The sequence below is a fragment of the Penicillium psychrofluorescens genome (assembly GCF_964197705.1).
Source record: "Penicillium psychrofluorescens genome assembly, chromosome: 1".
NCBI classification, from domain to species: domain Eukaryota; kingdom Fungi; phylum Ascomycota; class Eurotiomycetes; order Eurotiales; family Aspergillaceae; genus Penicillium; species Penicillium psychrofluorescens.
The window spans coordinates 3,729,206-3,752,059 of record NC_133439.1 but is presented as its reverse complement, the minus strand read 5'-3'; the positions used below and the strand labels follow the sequence as shown (position 1 = coordinate 3,752,059).

Sequence of the window (22,854 nt, the reverse complement as noted above, 5' to 3'; positions counted from 1 at the left end):
CTAGTAAGCCACCACTCATCTGATAGACTTCTAGCCCTCGCTTTTGACGTCATGCGATGATCTCAGGCACCGCGGTGGGCTTTGTGACAATAATAATACATCCTGGCGTATCGTCGGTGGCGCCGATGGTTAATTGAAGTTCCGAATCTGGACATACTGCCGCTTTGTTGTCCGATGCGACAATATGAACGAAAATTCGAGCACAGCCCGTCCAATGTGACGCCGAATAATAATCACGTATCCGTCTCCTGTCCCGAGGAAGCTTTGAGTAGACCGTAGAGATATAATTAGCACCTCCACCGGGGGTTCAATTTGCCTAAGCTTGTGTTGTGCTTGTATATCTGTGTACCTTTGCATCTATACACCATGCAGCCATCGCCAATTATTAACAGCCGAGCCAAGGATCATGTCGCATTCCTGGCCGAAGCTCTGGATCGGCCGGAAGGCATTGGGTCCATGTCGGCTGCCATCTATGATACAGCATGGCTGGCCATGATATCGAAGACCGAGAGCGATGGCTCGGTTCATTGGTTGTTTCCTGAATGTTTTCAAATCCTGGTGGATAGCCAGTCTTCCGAAGGAGGCTTCAATGGGTGGAACGCAGATGTTGATGCCATTCTTCACACGATGGCTGCGCTGCTCGCGCTGCTGAAGCACGATAAACAACCATCCATTAGTGGCTGTCCGTGCCCTTCAGACATTAAAGATCGTATTGCGCGTGGTGTGACCTTCCTGCGGCAGAGGCTAGCATCCTGGGATGTCGAGTCCACAGTGCATGTGGGCTTTGAGATCCTTGTTCCGACCCTTCTGGAACAGCTGCAGCTTGAAGGACTGGACTTCAAGTTCCCAGGTTCCGCAAAGTTGCTTGCAATCAATCAACAAAAGCTCGCGCGGTTTTCACCGACTGTTCTCTATGCACCGATTCAGTGCACGCTGCTGCATTCTTTGGAGGCTTTCGCAGGCATGGTCGACTTTGACAAGCTCTCGCACCATCTCCGCAATGGGTCCATGATGGGCTCGCCGTCTTCCACTGCGGCATATTTGATGAATTGCTCCCACTGGGATCCTGCCGCCGAGGCCTATCTTCAGTCCGTTGTGGCCGCGCGAAAAGGAAACATACCGAGTGCTTTCCCGAACACTGTGTTTGCTCTCACATGGGTAAGTTCACCTGAAGTTAGTGGAATGAAAACCACAGACTCTAATTAGTATTCAGAGCATGTCCACGTTAATGGAATCTGGTTACACCGGTGATGAGCTGGGTAGCGACAATATGAACAAGTTGGCTGGGTACCTCGAAACTCAGCTTCAAGCACAGAAAGGAGTAGTCGGGTTCGGTACGCTTTCGATTCAGGCTTTAACAGAAACAATCAACTGACCCTTTCCAGCTCCGGGCCTCTTGCCAGATGCAGATGATACGGCGAAAGCTCTCATCTCACTAAGTCAGTTAGGTCGTCCGGTCAGCTGTGAGCGCTTGATCGAAGTGTTTGAGACTCCGACGCATTTCATGACGTATCCGCATGAGCGGAACGAGTCGTTCAGTGCCAATTGCAATGTGCTGAAGGCTATCCTTCATTCCAAGAACCCGTCTAACCATTTGCCTCAAATCTGCAAAGCAGTCGAATTTCTCACTCGTAGCTGGTATGCGGGCAAAATCAATGATAAATGGGTACGTAGCATGCAATCCTTTCTTTCTCGAGGTCTTTCTCACATTCACCCAGAACCTCGAAGTTCAGTATTCCATGATGCTTCTCTCGGAAGCTTTGACTCTCCTTCTGAAGCTTTGGGAAGAAGATACTTCATTGGATCTGCCCGAAGATCTAATCTCAAACCGTGTCCCAATTGTGCTGTTCCAGATGTTGACACGAACTCTGAGCAGCCAGTCGGAAGACGGTTCTTGGGGACAAAAGCCATCCTCTGAGATCACAGCATATGGGACACTGACCCTGAAGCAACTCGGCTCGCTTCCATGGGCCAAGGCACTTGAGTCGGAGATTCAAAGCGCCATTAGCCGCAGTGTGTCATTCCTAGAGAACAATCAGGCCAGCTGGAATCAGCCAGAGCATACCTGGATTGAAAAGGTCAGTTACGGCTCCTCGCTTCTGTGCGAGGCTTACTGCCTGGCTGCTATGAAGCATACCGGAAAGTACGCATGGGGAGAGAAAGTATCCGGCATGCATTCTGTTCCATTAGCTGCCGTTGATAAATTCTCCAGTCTCTTCTCCAGACTGCCAGCCCTCTCCACGGAACCGGGATGGAGACTGCGGGCGTCCGCAGTGGAGGGTTTCCTCTTTGGCCGGGCTCTTCGCCAGGTTCGCTTGGATGTCTTTCCCCGAAAAGGGATGGGCAAGGACAAGTACTTTGACTATGTCCCTATTTGCTGGACCGCAGCCAACAATGCAGCCGCGTTTGGGCTTTCTGCTGATATTATGTGGGATTTGATTGTTCTCTCCATGCTCATATTTCAGGTGGACGAGTATCTAGAGTCCGTGGGCGAGCAGTGCAAGGGCCGCCTTGATGAGGTCCGCGCAGTTATTCAAAATTTGTTCCGTGAACGGACAGCAAAATCCCAGTCTGATAGCCAAAATGGGGTTTCTCAGAACGGGTATATTGCCAATAGTCATCCAGAGAACGGCCACGTCCAAAATGGCCACTCCCACAGTGCCGACGAGGGCTCCGAGCTGCTAGTCGAAGTGAAAACAACCCTCACTCACTTGATCGACTGGATAATGAACCACCCAAAGGTGCAAGCTTCACCACCAACGGCAAAAAAGCGTTTGTCCCAGGAAATCACCACATTTCTGCTAGCCCACGTCCAACAAGCCGACGACAACGCACGCCTCTTCAACCCAGGCAAGACGAACAACAACAAACCCGAAGAAACATTCTTTAACTGGGTGCGCGGCACAGGGGCCGAGAATACCAGCGGCATCTTCTCCCTAGAGTATTTTGGCCACCTCCTCGCTCCAAAGGCTGGGAAAGAGTGTTTCCGCGGCGCGGTACAGAAGTATCTGTTTCAAGATCTGGGACGCCATCTCGCGATTGTGAGTCGACAGTACAATGACCTCGGCTCAGTGGCGCGTGATCGCGACGAGGGGAACTTGAATAGTCTGGACTTTTTGGAGTTCCATGAAAATAAGCAGAAGAATGATCAGGCCGGTGCTGAGCTGCTCCGTATTGCGACATATGAGAGGGATTGTATTGAGTTGGTGGTGCAGAAGTTGAAGCGCGAGGTGGACTCGGGAACGGCGAAGGCGATTGAAGCGTTTGTGAATGCGACGGATCTGTTTGGGCAGGTTTATGTGATGAAGGATCTTGGGACTCGGATGAAGTAGACTCTTAATGTTTTCTTTTTTTTCTTTCTGGTTTTCGGTGCTGGGGGTTAGAATCCAATGTTTTTTATATCGTTCCATTTTGACAATGTGAAGACGCCAGTTCTTCTTGAGGATGGAGGGCTGACTATCTGGAGAACGCAAATGTAAATGTGATGGATTGTCTGGAAGAGGAACTTATGAAGTTCTAAACTATCTATACGGCTCTTGGCGAGGGAGTTTCGTCATGATTTGATCATGCGATCTCAACAGTTCTTCTATTATCCGCTCCTCTAATTCTATGTCTAAGAGAAATAAACTGGTTGTACAGACATGAAACAAGAGCATATATATGGCAATGAGACAGGCGTTCGCATAACCTGATTGTCCGCGACTTTCTCGACCTTCTCTGGCAAATTATTAGGGTTTCCCGAACTCCGCTTGGAAGATTAGCCTCTGACAGATATCGACTAGTCCTCGGTGGCATCGTTGGGAGCGGAATCCGCCGTCGCCGGAGTAGCGTCTCGCCAGACATTGGGATACTTCTTCTGACACACGGCGTATCGAGACAGAATAGCGTCTTCATCGACATATGCGCCAGCGAGCCACCGGGAGCCATCGGTGGTATTGAAGTGATTGCGAGCATGAGCAATGCGACGATTGTTGAAGATTGCGCACTCGCCCGGGTTGAGCTTCAATTGAAAAATGTTCGTCGGCTTCTGAAGCTGTTTGGCAAAGATTCGGAGAATCTTCATGAGCCTATCTTGGTCGTCTTTGCTTGTCTTTGCGAGAGGCAGGGCGGACTGGAACGGCGGTGAATAGTTGACATACTGCACGAATTCCCCTGTGGCATCCATCTGGATGACGGGCCGCTTGTGGTGGTAGATTTGGTCTTCATGCTGGTACTCATACGCCAGCTCCATTTGTGTTAACAGGTCGTAGTCTGACTTGGTGCTATGCATCCGCAACCAATTTACAACGTTGAAAGTATCGGAGAAAAGGGACTCGCCCCCCTCGCATGAGTTCTCCAGGCAATGCAGTAGCTGGAAGCCCGGCGGCTCGTTCATATACATCAGGTCCATATGGAAGCCAAGGTGCTGGTTAGTGTATGCGACATTCTTGGCCTGCGGCACCGTGCGAACATCCCATGTTGACCCGTAGAAAGTATTCCGGAGGGGACCCATGCGCGTGGCAATCTTCCCCACCATCTCTCGAGACTCGGGGATATCCTTAACAAAAATCAAGCCCAGGGTCTGAAGATTGCGCATGGCCGCCGTGAATTTGACCTCATCGTTCATGTAGTCTTCGAACGAGACCCAATGCTGCCATCGCTGCATCCGAGAGTTATGCCAAGGACGGACTTGCCGAAGATTCTTCGGGTCATGTAGCGCTAATGTGACCGGCCGTTCCAGGTAGTCTGGATCGAAGCTCGAAGTGTGCGATTTTCCGTATCCCGGGATATCGTTTTGCCATTGGATGACTAGCTTCTTATTATCCCACTCCACCCGGCGTGGAGCAACATTGGACGGAATATCACTTGATCGGAAAGAACGTTGCTTTGAGTGCGGGTCGACACATTGTGGACATTTGCACAAATCTCTCAGATAGAAGTAGGTATACATGTTCTGCTTAGATGTGCCATTGTACACGAACAGTCGATCCGATTCGACCCGTAATTTGGCATCATTGATGAGATTCTTTTCGCATTTAATAACACTTGCATTTGCCGTTCCAGGCTGGGAGAGCCACAGGGAGGAAACCTCCCCGCCCGGGCGAAAGGAATCACTCTGGTCCCCGGTATATCTTGCGGCGGCGGCGGCGAAGCCGCAACGGGGAGCCTGCGAGACACCCCGAGTAAGGCGAAGGAGCGCTGTGGCCCGTCGGCAATACATGGAGGGATAATGGAGGGTCAATGGCCGGACAATAAACAAAGAAGAAGAAGAGGAAAAGAAGAAGAAGAAGAAGAAGAACCGGAAAGCAACATGTGACAGCTCTTCCCCGGAAAGATGGAGCCCAGCCTTACGTAACGAGCAAGATAATTCTGGATTTTTCGCGTGGAACCATCAACAAACAAGACATGGCGCTTCGACGCTGAACTGCCCCATACCATTACACTCACTCCCTAATGTCGGCCGGAGGCGCGCATCTCAAGGATGAAGGCACCAGGCGCCAGGTCGTGCTGGCCGGCGGCGCCGCTGGCCTGATCTCCCGCTTCTGCGTGGCGCCGCTGGACGTCGTCAAGATCCGCCTGCAGCTGCAGGTTCACTCACTATCGGACCCACCGTCGCACGGCTCGGCGGCAGGGCCTGTGTATAAGGGGACCTGGTCGACGATGCGGGCTATTGTGCGGCAAGAAGGGATAACAGTAGGTGTCTCTCATCCGTCTTCCATACTCAGTGATGAGTCTTTGAGCCTTACCTGACCGTTTCTCTCTCTGTAGGGCCTCTGGAAAGGCAACATACCCGCCGAAATGATGTATGTCTGCTACGGCGCGATCCAATTCACCGCATACCGCAGCACAACCGAAGCGCTAGCCCAGCTGGATCCGCACCGGCTCCCGCCGTCCGCGGAATCTTTCATCTCCGGCGCCGTGGGCGGCGGGATGGCCACCGGAGCCACGTACCCGCTCGATCTACTACGCACCAGATTCGCAGCCCAGGGAACAGAACGGATATACCGGTCTCTGGGAGGCTCGATTCTCGAGATTGCGCGCCACGAAGGCGTCCCTGGATTCTTCCGTGGCTGCTCAGCAGCCATCACGCAGATCGTGCCGTACATGGGTCTATTTTTCGCGACGTATGAGTCGCTAAGACCGATAACCACGCAATGGGAACAGCTGCCCTTTGGGACGAGCGATGCGGCAGCGGGTGTTGTGGCTAGCGTGCTGGCTAAAACGGGCGTGTTTCCGTTGGATCTGGTGCGGAAGCGATTGCAGGTGCAGGGTCCGACGCGGACGCGCTATGTTCATCGCAATATCCCCGAGTACCGCGGCGTGTTGGACACTATTGGTACGATTCTGCGCACGCAGGGGCCGCGCGGTCTGTACCGTGGCTTGACGGTTAGTCTGTTCAAGGCGGCGCCGGCGAGTGCAGTGACCATGTGGACGTATGAGCATGTGTTGAGATTGGTTCAGGAAATGGAGCTGGCTGCGGAAGCATAGAACAGGAACTTTGCATTATCGGATATCAGGCTGGGAGGCATTCAACGGCGTTCTTGGATCCGGGATCGGAGATATCTCTCTACAGGGCATACGGTGCAAACTTATCAGGATAGCATGGGTAATCTGGGATAGAATAATTTGATTAATTTTACACATCCATATCATAAACAGTGTCCACAATTGTCCGAACACACAAAGGGAAAAGAACGCTGGAAGAACATCGGCAGAAAGGGTTGTCGCAACGGGATAGGGGCAAGACATGTCTGAGGGAAGACATGAAGAGAATCAAAGCAGCAATAGTATGTGCGGCGAAACATGGTTGGAGAGACTAGTCTAGTGCTCCTCGCCCTGTGGCTCCACGTAGTCACCAGCGACCTCCTCGTAGTCCTTCTCCAGAGCGGCCAGATCCTCGCGAGCCTCGGAGAACTCACCCTCCTCCATGCCCTCACCGACGTACCAGTGCACGAAGGCGCGCTTGGAGTACATGAGATCGAACTTGTGATCGAGGCGGCCCCAGGCCTCGGCAATGGCGGTGGTGTTGGAAAGCATGCTGACCGAGCGGTCGACGGGGGCGAGCTCGCTGTTAGGGACACGCGTGGGCTTCTGGTAGTTGATACCCAGCTTGAAGCCAGTCGGGCACCACTCGACTAAGTTGAATGATGTTTTGGCCTTGAGCGCAGCCACCGCCTGTGTGCAGTCCTGGGGCACCACGTCGCCGCGATACAGCAGGGCGACAGCCATGTACTTGCCATTGCGAGGGTCGCAAACAACCATCTGGTTGTTGGGCTCAAAGCCTATCGCAGACTCAGTATCAAGCAGCAGCTACACGTCACGGGGTTTACTTACACTGAAAAGTGAGATCCTGGACCTTGAAGCTCTCGTGAGTGCTACGATTGCTGGATATAACCGGGGCATACGAGATCAGTGGGTAGTGGATACGCGGGAAGGGCACCAGGTTCGTCTGGAATTCGGTCAGATCAACGTTGAGGGCACCATCGAAGCGCAAGCTGGTAGTGATAGAGCTGACGACCTGGGCGACCAGCCGATTGAGGTGCTCGAAGCCGGGGCGCGGAATGTCCAGGTTGCGGCGGCAGATGTCGTAGACGGCCTCATTGTCAACCAGGAAAGTGCAGTCAGAGTGCTCAATGGTGCTGTGGGTGGACAGAACGGCGTTGTAGGGCTCAACAACGGAAGTAGACACGCGGGGAGATGGGTAGACCGCGAACTCGAGTTTGGACTTCCTGCCATACTGGCTGGAGAGACGCTCCAGCAACAGAGCGCCAAAGCCAGAACCAGTACCGCCGCCGAAGGAGTGGAAGACCAAAAAGCCCTGCAGGCCGGAGCAGTTTTCTGGAATCTACTTAGCGCGTGCTTTAAGACCAAAGTCGGTCGTCTTACCGGCCATCAGGCGAATGCGGTCCATGACCTCATCAATGAGCTCCTTGCCAACGGTGTAGTGACCACGGGCATCTGCTAGTTGTTAGCATTTATGTCCCCCATAACCTCTCCCGAGGGACGCGTACAGTTGTTGGCCGCATCTTCCTTGCCACTAATCAATTGGTCCGGGTGGAACAGCTGGCGATAGGTACCGGTGCGAATCTCATCGATAGGCTATTGCAGGCAGGTTGTCAGCTAATGTTGAATGTTTAATGTGCATTTCTACTTACCGAGGGATCCAGGTCAACAAAGATCGAGCGCGGCACGTATTTTCCATTGCCCGTCTCAGTGAAGAAAGTCTCAAACGAGCCGCTCTTACTGATCTCGTCCGAGTTGTCGGGGTCGACCTTGCCGTCAGGTCTCAGTCCGTGCTCGAGCAGGTACCTTTGTCGTGTGAGTGATCGTCGCGCTAAGTGGGGGTGGGGGACAAGCAACGGTGAGGTCACCGCACGCGGTACTTACAATTCCCAAGCACTGTTACCCAGCTGAATGCCAGCTTGGCCGATGTGCAGTTGACAGACCTAGTTGAGTGACGCGTCAGTATTGAGTGTGGGTGGTTGGTTGATGGGTGGAAAGGGTGGGCATTGCCATCGTCGGGATGGAGGCTCATTGTTGATATAGATGCAGATCAGGGCAACAGATGGGGGCGGAAGGTTACCTCGCCACGCATGGTGATAAAATAATCGTAGATACAGGGACGGTGGAAAAGATGGAAGAGAGCAAAAAAATTGTGATGGGGGAAGAAGAGGGGGAGAAAAGTGGGAAGTGGATGGATGACCACTGCTAGTAATATCTGGACGACATAAACACCCTCCCAATGATTGAATAATGTCTCACCAGCTCAATCACAATTTTTTTTAAGGTGCATTGAGACATCGCTAGCTTTGGAAAAATGTTTAAAGTTATTCACAAGCCCGTAAGGAACAGAAGAAATTTATTCTATCAACACTGAAACAGTGGATCTATAGCAACAGCACCCGCTCAAGCCGAACAACACTGCATGCAAATGGACAAAAAGCAAAGATGATATGTATCAGATCGTTGAGAATCAACATGAAGGAGAGGGCAATATGTATCACAGAAATTATGAGACGCCCATTTCGGGTCGGGTATGTGATGGGTATGTAGATGCAAATGTGGAGACAGAGAAAAGGTAAGAGATCATGTTGAAAAGAAAAACATGGCAGGCATGACAACTAAAACTGCTTCGTCACCATCGACGGAGGCGTAGCAGCGTGGCCCTGCTCCATTAGATCGTCACGATCAAGGTCACGGCTGACGCTGCTGCGATGCCTGAAGAAGTGATTCCGACTGGTCAATGAAGCACCACTCTTGAAGCTCTGCGCGTCAGTCGACCGGCGACTTAGCTCGTGGGACTGGGCAGCGCTAGCATTGGAGTGGCGACCAGAGCGCGCAGACGACGCGCGGCTGCGACGTTCCGCTTCTTCTTCGGCAATGTCTTGCATGCGGCGCTCGGCGGCGTCGCGGTTGGCGGTGCGGACGACGTCGTCGATTTGCGCGCCACGGTCTTCAAATACATCGCCCATTATGTCGCCAGAGGCCATGTTCGACATCCCCAAGGAGAAATCGACGTGTTTGCGCTGGGAAATGGATTGGCCACGGGCGCGCGCGTTGGCTTTGTCCATGCCTCTGCGGAGGATCGAGGGGTGGCGGAGGGCGCTGCTGGTGCCGGTGTTTTCGGAGAGAGTGGTTGTGGTATCGTCGTCGATGCGGGTTTCCGGTTCTTCGATGATCCGGTCGTCCTCCTTGGGCGGAACGGGGGCCATCATGGGAGCGGTGCCGTAGCTGACGTGGAAGGGGATGTCGTACTGGGCTCCCTGGAGGTTCATGCGTGGGCCCTCGATGCCGATCTCTTGCAGGGCGATCATGAGCATGCAGATGAACTTGTTGCGGCGCTGCAGACGCAGACCCTCGTTCTGCCAGTTGGACTTGTAGAAGAAGACCACGTTGAGAGTCACGGAGAAGTTCTCCGTCACCTCGCGCAGCTCGGTGATGATGTTGGTCTGGAAATCGCGCTTCTCACTGCGCACAAACTCCAGAAGCCGCTGGCGCAACCCGTCCATCTGCTCGATGCTCGTGCCGTACTTGATGATGATGGGGATTGCCTCGGCGAGGGCACCCGAGCGGCGCTGGTTCAGGATAAAGAGCGTGTTCAGGTAACTATTAGGTGCCTGCACAACGTGGCCCTGCATCTTTTTGAACTCGGTGTACAGCAGCGTAATCTCCTTGACGAAGTAGTCATCGCCCAAACCGGAATCACCGGAGTTGCCGTAGATAGTGACGCGGTCACCAACATCGAACGGGTGCTTGACAAAGACGAAAATCAATGACTGGAGGAACTCCTGTGCAGTGGCAGAGAACAACCACGACAGGGCCAGGATGGTTGATCCAGCAGAGGTGAGCACGCCGGCCGCCGAGGTCGAAATCAGCGACAGGAACACGACCACGACGATGATAAACACAAAGAACATGAACACATCGTCCAACTTGGACACGACGGAATCCAAATCCTTCAGGGAGGCCGTGATCGACTTGCGCTCGCGACCGATGTCCACACAAACCGACTCGAGCTCCTCCATGGAGATATCACCGTTCAAATCTCGATCAAACATGGTGAATGCCGCCTCGGCCTCGTCGCCATTGTCAAAGGCCTCCTTCAAATCGCCGGCGAACACTGTGTCGAAGCCATCGCGAACAAATGTGCGGTACAGACGACGTGCCAGGACCTGGCAACCCGACGTAGTGCGCAACAGGGTCAGAATCACCTGGTACGGATCAGTGCTGCGGTTGACCTTCCGGCCGGTAAAGTCGGCAGCCACCGCGCCAGCCACATCGCCAACCTTGTGGCCCACCTTGTTCAAGGCGCGACCCGCCACACGATGGGCCTTGTCGGCGTAGTGCTGGGGAGTCTTGGTACCAGATTCGGATTCGGGTCGCTTTTCCTCAAAGGCCTCATCTTTCTCCTCAATACGTTCGCGCGACCAATCGTACAGCTTGGTCAGACTGCCGATCTGGAACTTGTTGATCTCAATGCGGTCCGCGTAGGTTCGCAGATGGAAGCTGATGGCGATAAGCTGGATGATGATCTTCTCGATCAGGTTCAGGACCGTCCAGACGAAGATGACAATGAGAATCTTGTTCATGGTGTTCTCCCAGCTTCTGGTGCCGGTGTTACCGTCCAAATGGTGGTTCTTCATCGTGGGCAGGAACGACACCTCAATGGCCAGCCACCAGAGGAAGAGCGCAGCATGAAGCTCGAGCTGCTTGGCCATGTCACGCCATTTCTTCGCGTTGTTGGTAAAAATGCTAGCCGATATTCCAACAATCAAAGGCAACCCCTTACCCGCAATCTATACCCATCATCAGTTAGAAAAAAAAAACTGACCGGTTCTCAAAGCAAAAGACCACTTACCCGGCCAGCCCAGAGCGATGACCAAACAATCTCCAACCAAATGGAAAACCACATTAACCGAACGCCTCCAACAGTGGCATTCTTGTACTTCAGCGCGCCAAGAAGCAAGGGAATAAGCAGAATAAGAAACAATGGCGTAATGTAAGTAACGTAGCGAACGATAAAGCTCGACTCATGCACTTTCTTGATAAAGACCGCGATCCTCGTATTAGGACTCTCAGGCGGCTTATAGATAGCGGCCTTCTCATGCAACGGATTCGTCGCCTCGTCGAACTCATCCACGGCATCGGAGCGCCGCGAGCGAGACCGATTGATCGACCCGGGACCACCAGCGCCGTCAGTCCCATCCTCACCGGCCTGTGTGGACCGCGAGACGACCCGCTCGGCTTGCAGGAGCATCAGGTCATCCTCCAGCCGGGTGGCACGCTCGCGGCGTGCCGAGGGCGTGCGCATTGGTGGCGGGGTGTCATCTTCGGCGGTGCATATTGTGTCGAGCTTCAGGCGGTTGGCTTCGTGATGCTCGTTGGTGAAGGTGCCATCGTCCGACGTTGGGGAGAGCTCCTCGCCGTACTTGTGCTTCTCCTTCTGGTCTTCCAATTGCAAGGTCTTGGCCTCGTCGACGGGTGTCGACATGGTGCTGGCGCCAGGCCGGAGAGCTTGGAGCTTGGGTCTCGTAGATCAAGCGGGAGAGAAGCGAGTGACTGTGGTGGGAATCAAGAAAGGGTGCGGCAAAGTCCAGGGGGGGACGGAATCACGAGAGATGCAGAAACGAAGGGAAAGAAGGAAGATGCCCGGATTAATACCTAGAAGCAGTGAAACGGAGTGGAGCAGTGGAGTGTGGGTCGAGATCGGATGGAGTCTGGACTCATCAGTCACGGATGATAATCGAGAAGACAAAGAGGAAGAAGACCTAAGGGCAAACTGCAAGCTCAAAAATCCAAAAGGTCCCTAAACGCAATCTCTGCCTGTCACAACATCTGCACCCAATCACTTGCTCACATCTTGTATGTAGCCCTGGGTAAAACATCCAGCGTCAACGCTGACAGGCCGCCCGGGCCCACACGCTGCTCAATCTCCACCGAGTGGTGGCGATGACGACGGAAAAAAAAAAGAAAACGGTACGGACGTAAAGGGGCGCGATCTGCGTGGAGCTGGAGGGTGTGGCAGAGTCTGGCCGAGGCCGCGCACAGATAACTTTGTTTTTGCCGTGAGTGCTACTATTTACTGGTGATGATTTCAGGGTGGGTTGTACAAGAAAAATGGATGCCGCTAGAGAACACCCCTTGCGCCACTGGGGCGCTCCTGTAGGGACTAGATCCATGTGAGTTAGAGTATCAACAGATAAATTAATTATCTATTATTGGGGCAGTTCTATTCTTACCACAACTGGGAAACACAATCGTGTTCACGGTGCGACCGAGCAGTGAGTGCCGAAGGGAAAACGGTCGGACACCATATGTATTTGGCTAGTTACTGTACAATTCGATTTCAGTCATGGCATACAGCAACCCCGCCACGACCATCCTCTTTGGGCTGCCTATCACGATTCACATGGTAAGGGTCGCTAGGATGTGTCCGGCATTGCCGAGTTTACACTAGGCGCTCCAAAAATGTCGGTGGGGGAATCAGAGCCGGGCGAGTGAGCGGCCCAGCGCCAAGAAGTGCCAAGAGGGACTCCCGTTGGAAATCAAGTTGTGTCGGGAGTTGTACCAGTCCCGGCGGAGTTGTGCATTTACAAGTTGTATGAGGAAATTCAAGTAAGGAAACAGCGTCGAGCTGGTGGTGCATTGAGTAAAAATCACACTTGAAAATAGAAAAGAGAATAACAACCGATGGAGAGTCCTATTTCATGTGCCTCATCTGAGAAGAGGCAAAAAAAGCAAAAGCCGGAACACCCTGCTCGAAGAAAACACTCGAACAGTTGGAGGAGGACATAAGAGACGTGAGAGAAGAGGCATGCTCGGAGAGAGACAAAAAACAAAGTGTACAGATGAAATGCAGCAAACTATGTGGATAGAAGCAGAAGGAAGGAAAGAGAGAAAAGAAAAACAAGATGTCGGAAACATTTTGCGCGGATCAACCACCAAACAATTGACTACGGGGCAGCAGGCGAGCTCTACCGCTTGAACCTGGACGACAGATCCAATCGATGATGCCGCTCCGGGGCGCGCGGCGTTTGCTCGGGATCCAGACTGGGAGAAGGATGAAGGGGGCGCGGTGTGGCTTCGGAATCCGGGGTCGGGGGGTAGTCAGTGTCGATGCCGGAACCCGGATCCATGCTGCCAGACAATTTGACTTCGGGGGTGATTGGTGGGGCATCAGATGGGGCGGACGTGTCAAACGGAGGAGTTGTCTGACCCTCGTTCATCGTCGTCGACTCGGGCTGGTGGAACACGGGACCCGAGTAGATCGACGTATCGGTATGGGCGAGAGAAGGCCGTCGGTGAGGCACGGGGTCTGGGGGAGGAGAGTTGCCGGGGCTAAGTACTTCCAGCTCCGGTTCCTCGGGGATGCTGAGACCCTCAAGTTGCTCTTCGAGAGTGGCACTGCCGGGCGATCCCAAGACCGACTCCTCCTCAATGTAGTCAGGATCAAGCGACTCCTCGCCTTTCAGCTTAAGTGCCTCTCTCTCCTTTTTGAGAAGCTCTTCGCTCCCGCTGACCACACTGCCTCGGCTGTTGGTTCGCATCATCTCAATGCCCAGCTTGGAACCAGGCCGGCGGTTTCGGGCTGGTGGACTGCGACGGGCCTGGAGGTTTCCAAGCTCTTCATCCTCGTCGTCGCCGGACTCGGCACCCTCGTAGCGCTTCTTCTCCAAGGACTCCCGTTTCGCACGGATGGCTTCACTGGACCGCTGTTTGCGTGGAGTGAGGGCGCCGCTGGCATCCATTGCGGCTGGTGCCGAGGCAGCATGGAGAAGATGCGGGACAGGCGCGGCCTTGGCGTCTGGGCTGCCCGGGTGTTTATTCGTATCTTCAGAAATACCGAGCCCACCCTGCCCTTGATCCCAGTCGTCGGTATGGCGGCTGATGATTACAGGAATTTCTTCCGGCTTGATCGACTCCATCTCACCAAAGATACTGCTGCTGACCGAATCGTCCCGGCTGGATCCCCGATAGGAACTGGGAGGGTTGGGCACGAATCCAGAGGAACCCGAGCTCGGGCTGTCATCAGTGGGTGGAGGATTCTGTCGAGCATTGGGCATAGGTACTACCAGAGGCTGCGAGGGAACGTAGTCCTTTGGAGGAGGCTTCCACATGCACCATTTGCACAGCGCTTCCGTGAGCTTAGACAGCGTAGGGGGCTTCTGGATCAGTGCGTCAAAGTAATGGGTTTCCGGAAGATCCTTCAAGTAGCCCGTGACGGCGATGATCGGGGTATGTCTGTTGGGACTGCGAGTCTCCCGTACCATCCTTGAAAAGTCCGCACCGTTCACCTGAGGCAGTTTGTACTCGGTCATGATAATATCAAACTGAACTTCGCTGAGCGCGTATCGCACGGCTTCGGCGCCGCTCGTGACGGTGATAGTTCGACAGCGAAGCTTCTCAAAAAGACGCTCCATAACCAAGCGCGAGACTGGATGATCCTCGCAGATAAGCACATCCAATGGACGGAAAAACGGTCCTTCGGAGAAACTGAACTGCGACAGGCGGCGAGAGCTCTGCCGTCGGCGTTGAACTTTAAGTAACGCTTTGGTGCGATGATCTTCATTGTCGGACGAAGACGGAGAGATATCAAAAAGCTGACTTCGGCGTTTGTGGTGCGACGGCACGAAAGACTCCTTAGATAGCATTGACAGGTCACCCTCTTGAGACCCGATCGTCTGTGAACGAGCTCGACTAGCTGGAGCACTTCCGTGTCGTTGGCTGGAAGAATGCTTTTCGGGAGAATGAGTCGGGATCCTGCTGTTCTTGACTGGCGAAGATGCCACCGAGCCAAGCCGAAAGTTGGGCACACGGTTCTGGTCGACGGAAGACGGTTGAAAATTCCCACTCGACTGATAAGAAGTGTTGGATGAAGAGCCAGATGTCTTGCGGCGTTCCGAAGTGTTCCCCGTGCTGAACTGGACCAGAAGTGGCGATGATGGCTGCGATGGCCTGCTGGGCGAAGAGGCCGCCTGGCTCGCGCTCGAAGGAGAGGAAGGACGGTTGTTGCCCTTGGTCTGAGACAGGGTGCGTTGAAGTCCCATTGGCAGTGGACTGTTCTCCAAAGAAGGCTGCGCCGGTGCCTGAGAGGCCGAGGATGAATTTGATTGGCGGTGCTGTGTCTGCATGGCTTCTTGGCGCATCTTCTGGATCACGTCCTTGTTGGCCTTCTCCAGCATTGGCAGGTTCTTGAAATTGAAACTGCCAAAGTCGTCGGCCGGCGCGGGCTCGCTCAATCTCCGGCTGCGAGAATCACGGGCGTCACGAACATGAGGTGGTATGTGCAACGGCATCAACGGCCGCTTCATTGAGTTGACATGCGAGCGAACTTTGAACAGCGCATCGTGGGGACGGTCTGGAATTGTCCCAGTCGTGGCCGGCTCTGGCTCGCTAGGTTCGTCCTCCATTTCTTCTGCAAAAGCCTGAAGAGTGGCGCCTCGTGCATCAAAGTACTCCGTATCTTCTGGGTTTTCAAGGGTGGGAACGAACTGCGCCTTGTCCTCCAAGAGCGTATCCCAATTGATGTCAGAGAACCAGGGATGAGCGCGGATTTCTGCACCACCATTTGGGAATTTCTCCTCCACGTTGGCTCCGATGCGTTCTCGGGGATTGAGAGTCATGAGCTTGTTCATCAGATCCAGTGATTCCGGAGAGGTATACTCCTCTGGTCCCTCGGGCCAGTTGATCTTTCGCTGGAGGATATTCTCGAACACTTCGTCCGGAGTCGACGCGTTGAAAGGCGGATACCCGAAGATGAACTCAAACATGATACAACCAAGGGACCACCAATCACTGATCTCATCTTGACCAACCCCGTTAATCGTTTCCGGGGCCAGGTAGTCAGGAGTGCCGACGAAACGCCGATTGTGGTCTTCCGGATCAAAGAGTGCCATTACCGGCGGGAGCATGGTTTGTTGCGGAGGCGTATTGTGAGAGACAGGGTTGCTGAAGGTCGGCTGAAGCGGATAGAGTTGAGGAGATTCGCCTGATTCGCTTTGGCCTTCTTCCTCGGCCAGGCTGCTTGAGAACATGCTGGGCGACGCCACCGGGGGCTCATTAGCACCCTCATTGAGTGAGAATGTCCTGAACATTCCATTCAAACTGTCACTGCCTGCACTGTCGCTCCGATACCCCGAGGCCCGGCGAGAACTTTGCCGACTAAGAGCGGTTTGATTGAGACTGAAGTAGGAAGGCTGGCTGGCATTGACTTCCGGAGTCATCAGAGGGGTGGAGTTAGGAGAGGAGCCAGCCTGGAAGTCAAACGAAGCCGACCGGGAAGACGCGATCGAAATAGCCCGAGGGAAAGGCCCTTGTCGAAGCAGATCCGGCGCAGGTTCATTGGGGCTCTTGAGCACGCGCTTCTGACGGCCTACCAGACCCATCCGGGACAAGCCAAAGTCGGTCAATTTCAGGTGGCCGGTCTGGTCAATCAACAAATTATCAGGCTTCAAGTCGCGATGGACGATTCCACGGTCATGGAGGTGCTCAACACCCAATACAACCTCACCAGCATACTTCTTAGCCCAATCTTCCGGCAGCCCACCCAAAACCTTCACCAGGGAAGCACAATCGCCTCCGTTGAGATACTCCATGACCAGATAGAGGTACTCCTTGCTGGAGAATGTCCAGTAGAGTTTGGCAACAAAATCACTCTCCCCTTGCCACATCATGATGGCTCGCTCCGCCTTGACATTGGTGACCTGATTTTTGGCGATCATGTCGGCCTTCTTCAGCACCTTGATGGCAAAATATTCACCAGTGGATTTCTTTTTGGACAGATAAACACTACCAAAAGCGCCTTTGCTAATCGGTTTGATAATTTCAAAGTCTTTGATCGAGGTGGGAGCGGGACGAGGTTGCTGGCTCACCGAGGGGAGGCGTGGAGAGGCGGGCGGTTTTGCAATATCTGAAGAAGTCGCGGAAGACTGTCGACGATGGTGGCGACAGCTGTGTTGGGCCAACTCACTCGCATACATAGAAGGCGAGACCACTGGGGACGTGATACTGTCCGTGCCGGTCGAGTGTCGAGGCTTCGGCATTCGTAATGGGGAGTGAGGGCCTGAAAGTCGAGCAGGCGATGGCTGTCGTCGAGGCGAGCTAGACAGCCCTGGAAGCACCAAGCTTCGGCGCTTTCGGTCAAAGCTCCGTTCAGAAGAAGGAGAATCAGTCCGGATAGCACCGGGAAACACGGAAGATGATCGCATGCTGCTGTCGCTGCTTTCCCCAGGATCCATGTCAACCAGTGACAAACCCCGACGGGATGGTTGCGACGTGCTCAGCACCGCAGCAGCGCTCTTATGGGATCGCGGTGTCGGACACTCCATGGGGCTGTTGGGTCCAGTCGAAACAGCCGCGGACGAAGATGATCTGCTTTCTGATCCCTGCGAAAGCAGGCCCCGTTCGGAAGAGTTGCGCATGGACATGGTCAATGCCGAGGTCGGGGTAGCTCGCCGTGGCGCAGGCGTAGACGATAGTGTAGACGATATTGGTGAAAGCACTTCTAGGCTGGCAGTCTGAGCTAGAGGCACATCCCCCATCAGGTCACTAGTGCTGCCATTGTCGGTCATGTTTTCGGCCTCCTGTGTGACATCCTCGTCGGATGAGCAGGAAGAAGAATCGCTGAGCTGTCCGGCAGCAATCCGCTGTGCCTTGCTGAGGGCTGCCGAGATACACTCCTCCACCAACACCGTATATTCGACCCGGATCCGTTCCGCGTATTCAACGATCTTACGATGCCGGTCAACGGCATCGACCTTGGACTTGGCAAATTGCTCTGTATCGGATGATAACGCCGCCAGGCCCTGCTCCTGCTCCAACGTATTGGAGCTAGGGGACTGCCACTGCAGCACTTGAGAGATGCGGGATTCAGATTGCGGGGAGAGAGTTCGGAATTCTTCGCCGTTAGCTGAGCGGGATGATTCCTTGATGACCGGCATGCTGATTTCTAGGGCAGTATCGCAGAGATCGAGGACCAGCTCAACGATGCGAGCCAACGGTCGACGCACGGTGAACGCGCGAGGTCTCGCTGGGCTGATTCCAGATGCTGAATGATCGCGCGAGCGAGGTGGAGTGCCCGGAGCAGAGCTGACATTGGAAACCAGGCCAGACGTCGGGGCAGAGCATGTAGGAGAGGGGCCGATAGGTAACCCCTTGTACGCGGGTTGAGATACTGGTGACTGGACACCATCACTACCGATCAATGGTCTTCCTTGACGGCTCTCAAGCGCATCCAACACTTTGACGATGATATGCCGGTGTTCGTTGAGGTTCTCCTGGGCAATCTGAACATCCACTTCGGCTCGATGTTCCTGCAGACACACATCCGAATGTTTCTCAAACCACCATGGTGTGATTTGACGCTCACAGATGCGACATAGGACCGGCGTCGGGGCAGGGTGTTTGGAGGGGTCGGGCTCGTTCGCGGCAGCCTCGGCCAGGGTGGTCAAGTAGTTCGCCAGCACCTCCGCACCGACACCCAATGACTCCACCAGCAGGGGTGGCAGATCGATGGTCACTTCTCGCGGTTCGGTATACGGCCGTAGCATCCACATGGTCTATATCCAAATCAAAGTCAGCGATGTCTCCCACACAGATATAATCCGACATACATGGCCAGTTTGGTCGTCCGTCCGATCATACACCATGATGCCCTGTCCCTCCATGGTGAGCAGATTGTGTTCAGGCTCTTCCTCATCCGTCTGGAGAGCGCTCTCCGATGTTTCTTCCTTGTCGTTTTCATCGTCGGCAACCAAAGATTGCGATTCTGAGGAATCTTTCAGCACCGAGTCTGGTCCCATCTGCACCGCGAAGCGAATGAACCGGCTCCGCGAGTCGTCCACCTTCAAGGCCTCGATGGCATCACCAAACACATCTTTGTTCCCGACCAGAATATCCGCAATCATCTGGCCCTCGACCGAGTCGGGGGACGATCCCACCACCTGTTTCCATGACGGGCTGACCCATTTGATGCGGCCGTCCAAGTCCAGATCCACGATGATGTTCAGCGTCTGCTCGGCCGCCTCCTTTAAATCTTCTCGTTCCTCCCGCATATCCTCATTGAAGGTGCGGACCATCTTCGGATTGATATTCCGGGCCTCCTGCCGCAACGCCGTGACGGCGGGGGGTGCCAGGAATTGAGGGTTGGGGGAGCCATCGTCCGCCATGCTGACGCGCCGGGCGGAGCAAGCAGGTTTCCGAATCCGCCGAAAAGCAAAGACGAAGGCACAGTCTGTGGGTGTATCGAGACCGGATCCGAACAGCTATCGCAGAGCCCAGCAGAACCTCTGCCAGGCAGAGCGGGCGCCCTTGAGGGAGCTTATCGATTCATTCGGCACATCAGCAGGCCATGGCGTGAGAGGTCGGAAAAAAAGCAACGAGGACAGTGGTTTTCCCTGCACAGAGTCGGCCAGTGGCTGATCCCACTGGTTTTTCTTTAAAGGGTGTGGTCAAATCGGTCCCGGCACGGACGGCCGCGTGGTTGGCTGGACGGAGGAAAGCGTGTTTAAGCGGAGACGATCGCGACAACGGCGCGTAGAACCATGGACAACGGTCCAGCCCAGAGGAGGCGGACTAGAGGGAGGAAGTGCTAGTGGTCAAGCCGAGGTGGTGAGAATGGAAAGCAGACTGAGGGTGAAAAAGAAGAAACAGAAGAAGAAGCAACAGACGGAGGAGGGTGAGGATGGAAGTGTTCGGGGGGGGACGGGCGTCTGATTGGGCGAGGCGCGACAGGGCGGTCGCTCTGACTGAGCATCCTTACTTCTTCGTTGATTGACAATAATCATAATTACATGATCACGCATTCCAGGATCATCTTCTGTCCTGTCATGTCTTTCTGAGGAGCCTCCATTTCCTACTCCATGTGTGCCTTGTGCCTCCCATCCACATTCTCGTCTCCAGACCCCGTTCAAAAGTACCTCCCAAGTACCTCCCGGCACCTACAACGGCCGGTCTTATCGAATCCCGGTCTGACAGCCCACCTCTCCGGAGAGGGCTTGTCTGTTCTGCCCCTTCATGCCGGCCCATTAGGGTTCCATTCCGCCCATCGCCCCCTGAGTGGACGCCACGGGAGAGTCGTCCCCCTCCAACCCCCCGTTCTGTGGGACTGCCGATCGAGAATCTTGTCCCGTTCCCACTTTGACTAACGTCCAGCATCACCTGATGGTCCTGCTCTGGTTCGTGCCCGCTTCCGGGGTCGATCATCACAGTACCCCGGATCGGTTTCAGCATGCCGGCCCAATTGGCATGGCATGGATGAGTGTGCGTGCAACCCTTGGCGAGACCATGACGGAAGAAGATTACGTACAATCTGCAAGATAGACCGTAGTGACTCTGCAGGGGGGTTGTATTATGCCTCTTCCCCGGATGATCCTCATCGCTCATCGCTATTAAAGATCACTCATGATGACTGGATAACCGGGGCTCCTAGGTCCTTGGATGTACCCCGCAATATAGTTCTGAGATATATAATCACGGCGTCATCCCGATCACCAGACATGCCCTCCTCCAAGGTTCGCAATAAACTCCGACCAATTACTAGTCAAACTTTTTCTTCTTTCCCCTAGAATTCAGTTTAGCCATGAAATGTTCAATCCAGGCAATAGTCACGTGGGGTTGGATCTCTTGCCTCAGGCATCAAGGCGTCCATCTCCAGACAACCGGTTAGGTTATCTGCTTTGTAATGGCAACTTCAGCAACCTCAATATCCATAAATCATAAACAGTCCGTTTGGATCATTCCAGATTCTTTCAAAATTAGACTAGAAATGCCCCCCGCACTACCAACGGAGGACCCCAGTGCCCGGCGCAAGCGGACTGGGAGAAAGTATACCTCGCGAGCGTGCGAGGAATGTCGCCGTCGCCGAGCCAAGGTAATTAGGTTGATCCCCCCACGCATCTCGAATAATTTGTAGCTGAAATACAGCAATACAGTGCGATGGGACCAGACCATCCTGCACCCGCTGCCTCGACCGCGGTGTGCGCTGCCAGTATTCCACCGCCGAGGACGGGCGCCAGCCAGCTCCCAAGTCCTACGTGGTCATGCTGCGGAACCGGATCGAGATGCTGGAGCGGGTATTAGATTCTCACGGCATCGATCCTGATGCATCGGTTGCGCAAATGATGGCTGAAATGGATGTTCCTGATCAGCTCGTAGATCCAAATGGTTGTTCGAAGCTGGACGAGCTGTGCGTCACGTTTGATGGCGCGTTGACGCTGGATGAGTCCTTGAATTATGATCAGGATGGCGAGGTGCGCTATTTTGGCCCAACAAGCGGGCGGTTGTTGTTTTTATCGGGTAAGCGGGTGGATGTCCCGCACTTTGCTGTATAGTAGCCTGCTGACAACGGCCACTCTAGATCCTGAGAAAGAAGATGTCGAGCAGACAGACGCCTCCGGTGGGGCATGTTCCGAGTCAATTGGCTGCAGACACTTCCTCAATATTGAACCCGGTATTGATTCAATACCAAACGAGCTCCAATCCCACTTGCTCGACCTATACTTCGAGTGGGAACAGCCGTGGTACCCAGTGATCAACGAGAAACTCTTCCGGGAAAGTCTAGCCTACGGTGGGCGATACTGCAGTTCGCTCTTACTGAATTGCGTCCTGGCATTGGGCTCACGCTATTCAGACCGTCTGGAAGTGCGAACAGACCCCAATGACTCTAATACGGCCGGCAAGGCGTTCATCGAGAAAGCCGAGCGGTTGATTCCGCACGATCTCAAATGGCCCAGTATTACCACCATCCAATCACTGACCATCATGAACATGGTGTATGTTGTGAGTGATCTCTGACAAACAGGTGGATGGTGCTGGCACGCTAACTCTGGACCAGGCAATGGGATCCGATGCGGCGGGATGGCTGCACCAGGGTATGGCAATTCGCCTAGCGTTGGATATGGGGTTCAACATGGACCCAGCTGTTCTTGCAGGAACGGTCTCGCTTCCTCCGATTGAGATCGAGCTTCGAAGACAGATTTACTGGGCCTTGTACTGCCATGATAAGTTGGCAGCTAGCTACACGGGCCGCGTGTGCACTTTACTGGTAGGTCAGAGCCGCAGTTGTCCTTCATCACTTGTCTGATAATGTTGCGTACAGGACTCCCAGGGCGTGGTCAACAAGCCCTCCCTTGAATGCGCAGGAGACATCCATCTTCCCTCCTCAATCAATGGCAAACCTCGACCCGCCTCGCCAAGGGACGTGACGCAGCTGCAGCGCGCGATGATCGATCTGTGTCATATCCTGGAAAGAATTCTGCTCTCGCTGTACGCACTATCGTGATATTGATCTCCAGAGAATCTTTTATTACATGCTAACTCTACATACTCTCCAGATGGTCCCCCAAGCCCCTCCTCCACCCGCACCAACGCGCCGCA

The 22,854-nt window shown here is 54.1% G+C and overlaps 7 protein-coding genes across 7 annotated transcripts; 3 read left to right on the top strand and 4 right to left on the bottom strand.

Moving 5' to 3' along the window:
• Positions 1 to 366: 366 nt before the first annotated feature.
• On the top strand, positions 367 to 3,332 carry PFLUO_LOCUS1385 (uncharacterized protein; the record flags this gene model as incomplete). Its single annotated transcript, XM_073778421.1, has 4 exons — positions 367 to 1,158; positions 1,214 to 1,334; positions 1,386 to 1,666; positions 1,719 to 3,332. The coding sequence occupies 4 exons, from the start codon at positions 367 to 369 to the stop codon at positions 3,330 to 3,332; spliced, it is 2,808 nt and encodes a 935-aa protein (XP_073635478.1).
• A 446-nt stretch (positions 3,333 to 3,778) lies between these two features.
• On the bottom strand, positions 3,779 to 5,200 carry PFLUO_LOCUS1384 (uncharacterized protein; the record flags this gene model as incomplete). The annotated part of the gene is made up of 1 exon (XM_073778420.1): positions 3,779 to 5,200. The coding sequence occupies one exon, from the start codon at positions 5,198 to 5,200 to the stop codon at positions 3,779 to 3,781; it is 1,422 nt and encodes a 473-aa protein (XP_073635477.1).
• A 233-nt stretch (positions 5,201 to 5,433) lies between these two features.
• Positions 5,434 to 6,468, top strand: PFLUO_LOCUS1383 (mitochondrial thiamine pyrophosphate transporter; the record flags this gene model as incomplete). Its single annotated transcript, XM_073778419.1, has 2 exons — positions 5,434 to 5,673; positions 5,749 to 6,468. 2 exons carry the CDS (start codon positions 5,434 to 5,436, stop codon positions 6,466 to 6,468), a joined length of 960 nt encoding a protein of 319 aa, XP_073635476.1.
• Positions 6,469 to 6,801: 333 nt separating this feature from the next.
• On the bottom strand, positions 6,802 to 8,575 carry PFLUO_LOCUS1382 (alpha-tubulin; the record flags this gene model as incomplete). Its single annotated transcript, XM_073778418.1, has 7 exons — positions 6,802 to 7,262; positions 7,315 to 7,818; positions 7,867 to 7,938; positions 7,992 to 8,079; positions 8,136 to 8,289; positions 8,368 to 8,426; positions 8,564 to 8,575. The coding sequence occupies 7 exons, from the start codon at positions 8,573 to 8,575 to the stop codon at positions 6,802 to 6,804; spliced, it is 1,350 nt and encodes a 449-aa protein (XP_073635475.1).
• Positions 8,576 to 9,101: 526 nt separating this feature from the next.
• PFLUO_LOCUS1381 (uncharacterized protein) lies at positions 9,102 to 11,971 on the bottom strand (the record flags this gene model as incomplete). Its single annotated transcript, XM_073778417.1, has 2 exons — positions 9,102 to 11,276; positions 11,339 to 11,971. The coding sequence occupies 2 exons, from the start codon at positions 11,969 to 11,971 to the stop codon at positions 9,102 to 9,104; spliced, it is 2,808 nt and encodes a 935-aa protein (XP_073635474.1).
• Positions 11,972 to 13,454: 1,483 nt separating this feature from the next.
• PFLUO_LOCUS1380 (signal transduction response regulator) lies at positions 13,455 to 19,646 on the bottom strand (the record flags this gene model as incomplete). Its single annotated transcript, XM_073778416.1, has 2 exons — positions 13,455 to 19,037; positions 19,092 to 19,646. The coding sequence occupies 2 exons, from the start codon at positions 19,644 to 19,646 to the stop codon at positions 13,455 to 13,457; spliced, it is 6,138 nt and encodes a 2,045-aa protein (XP_073635473.1).
• Positions 19,647 to 21,244: 1,598 nt separating this feature from the next.
• Positions 21,245 to 22,759, top strand: PFLUO_LOCUS1379 (uncharacterized protein; the record flags this gene model as incomplete). The annotated part of the gene is made up of 5 exons (XM_073778415.1): positions 21,245 to 21,349; positions 21,411 to 21,774; positions 21,836 to 22,257; positions 22,313 to 22,522; positions 22,577 to 22,759. 5 exons carry the CDS (start codon positions 21,245 to 21,247, stop codon positions 22,757 to 22,759), a joined length of 1,284 nt encoding a protein of 427 aa, XP_073635472.1.
• Between the last annotated feature and the right edge of the window lie 95 nt (positions 22,760 to 22,854).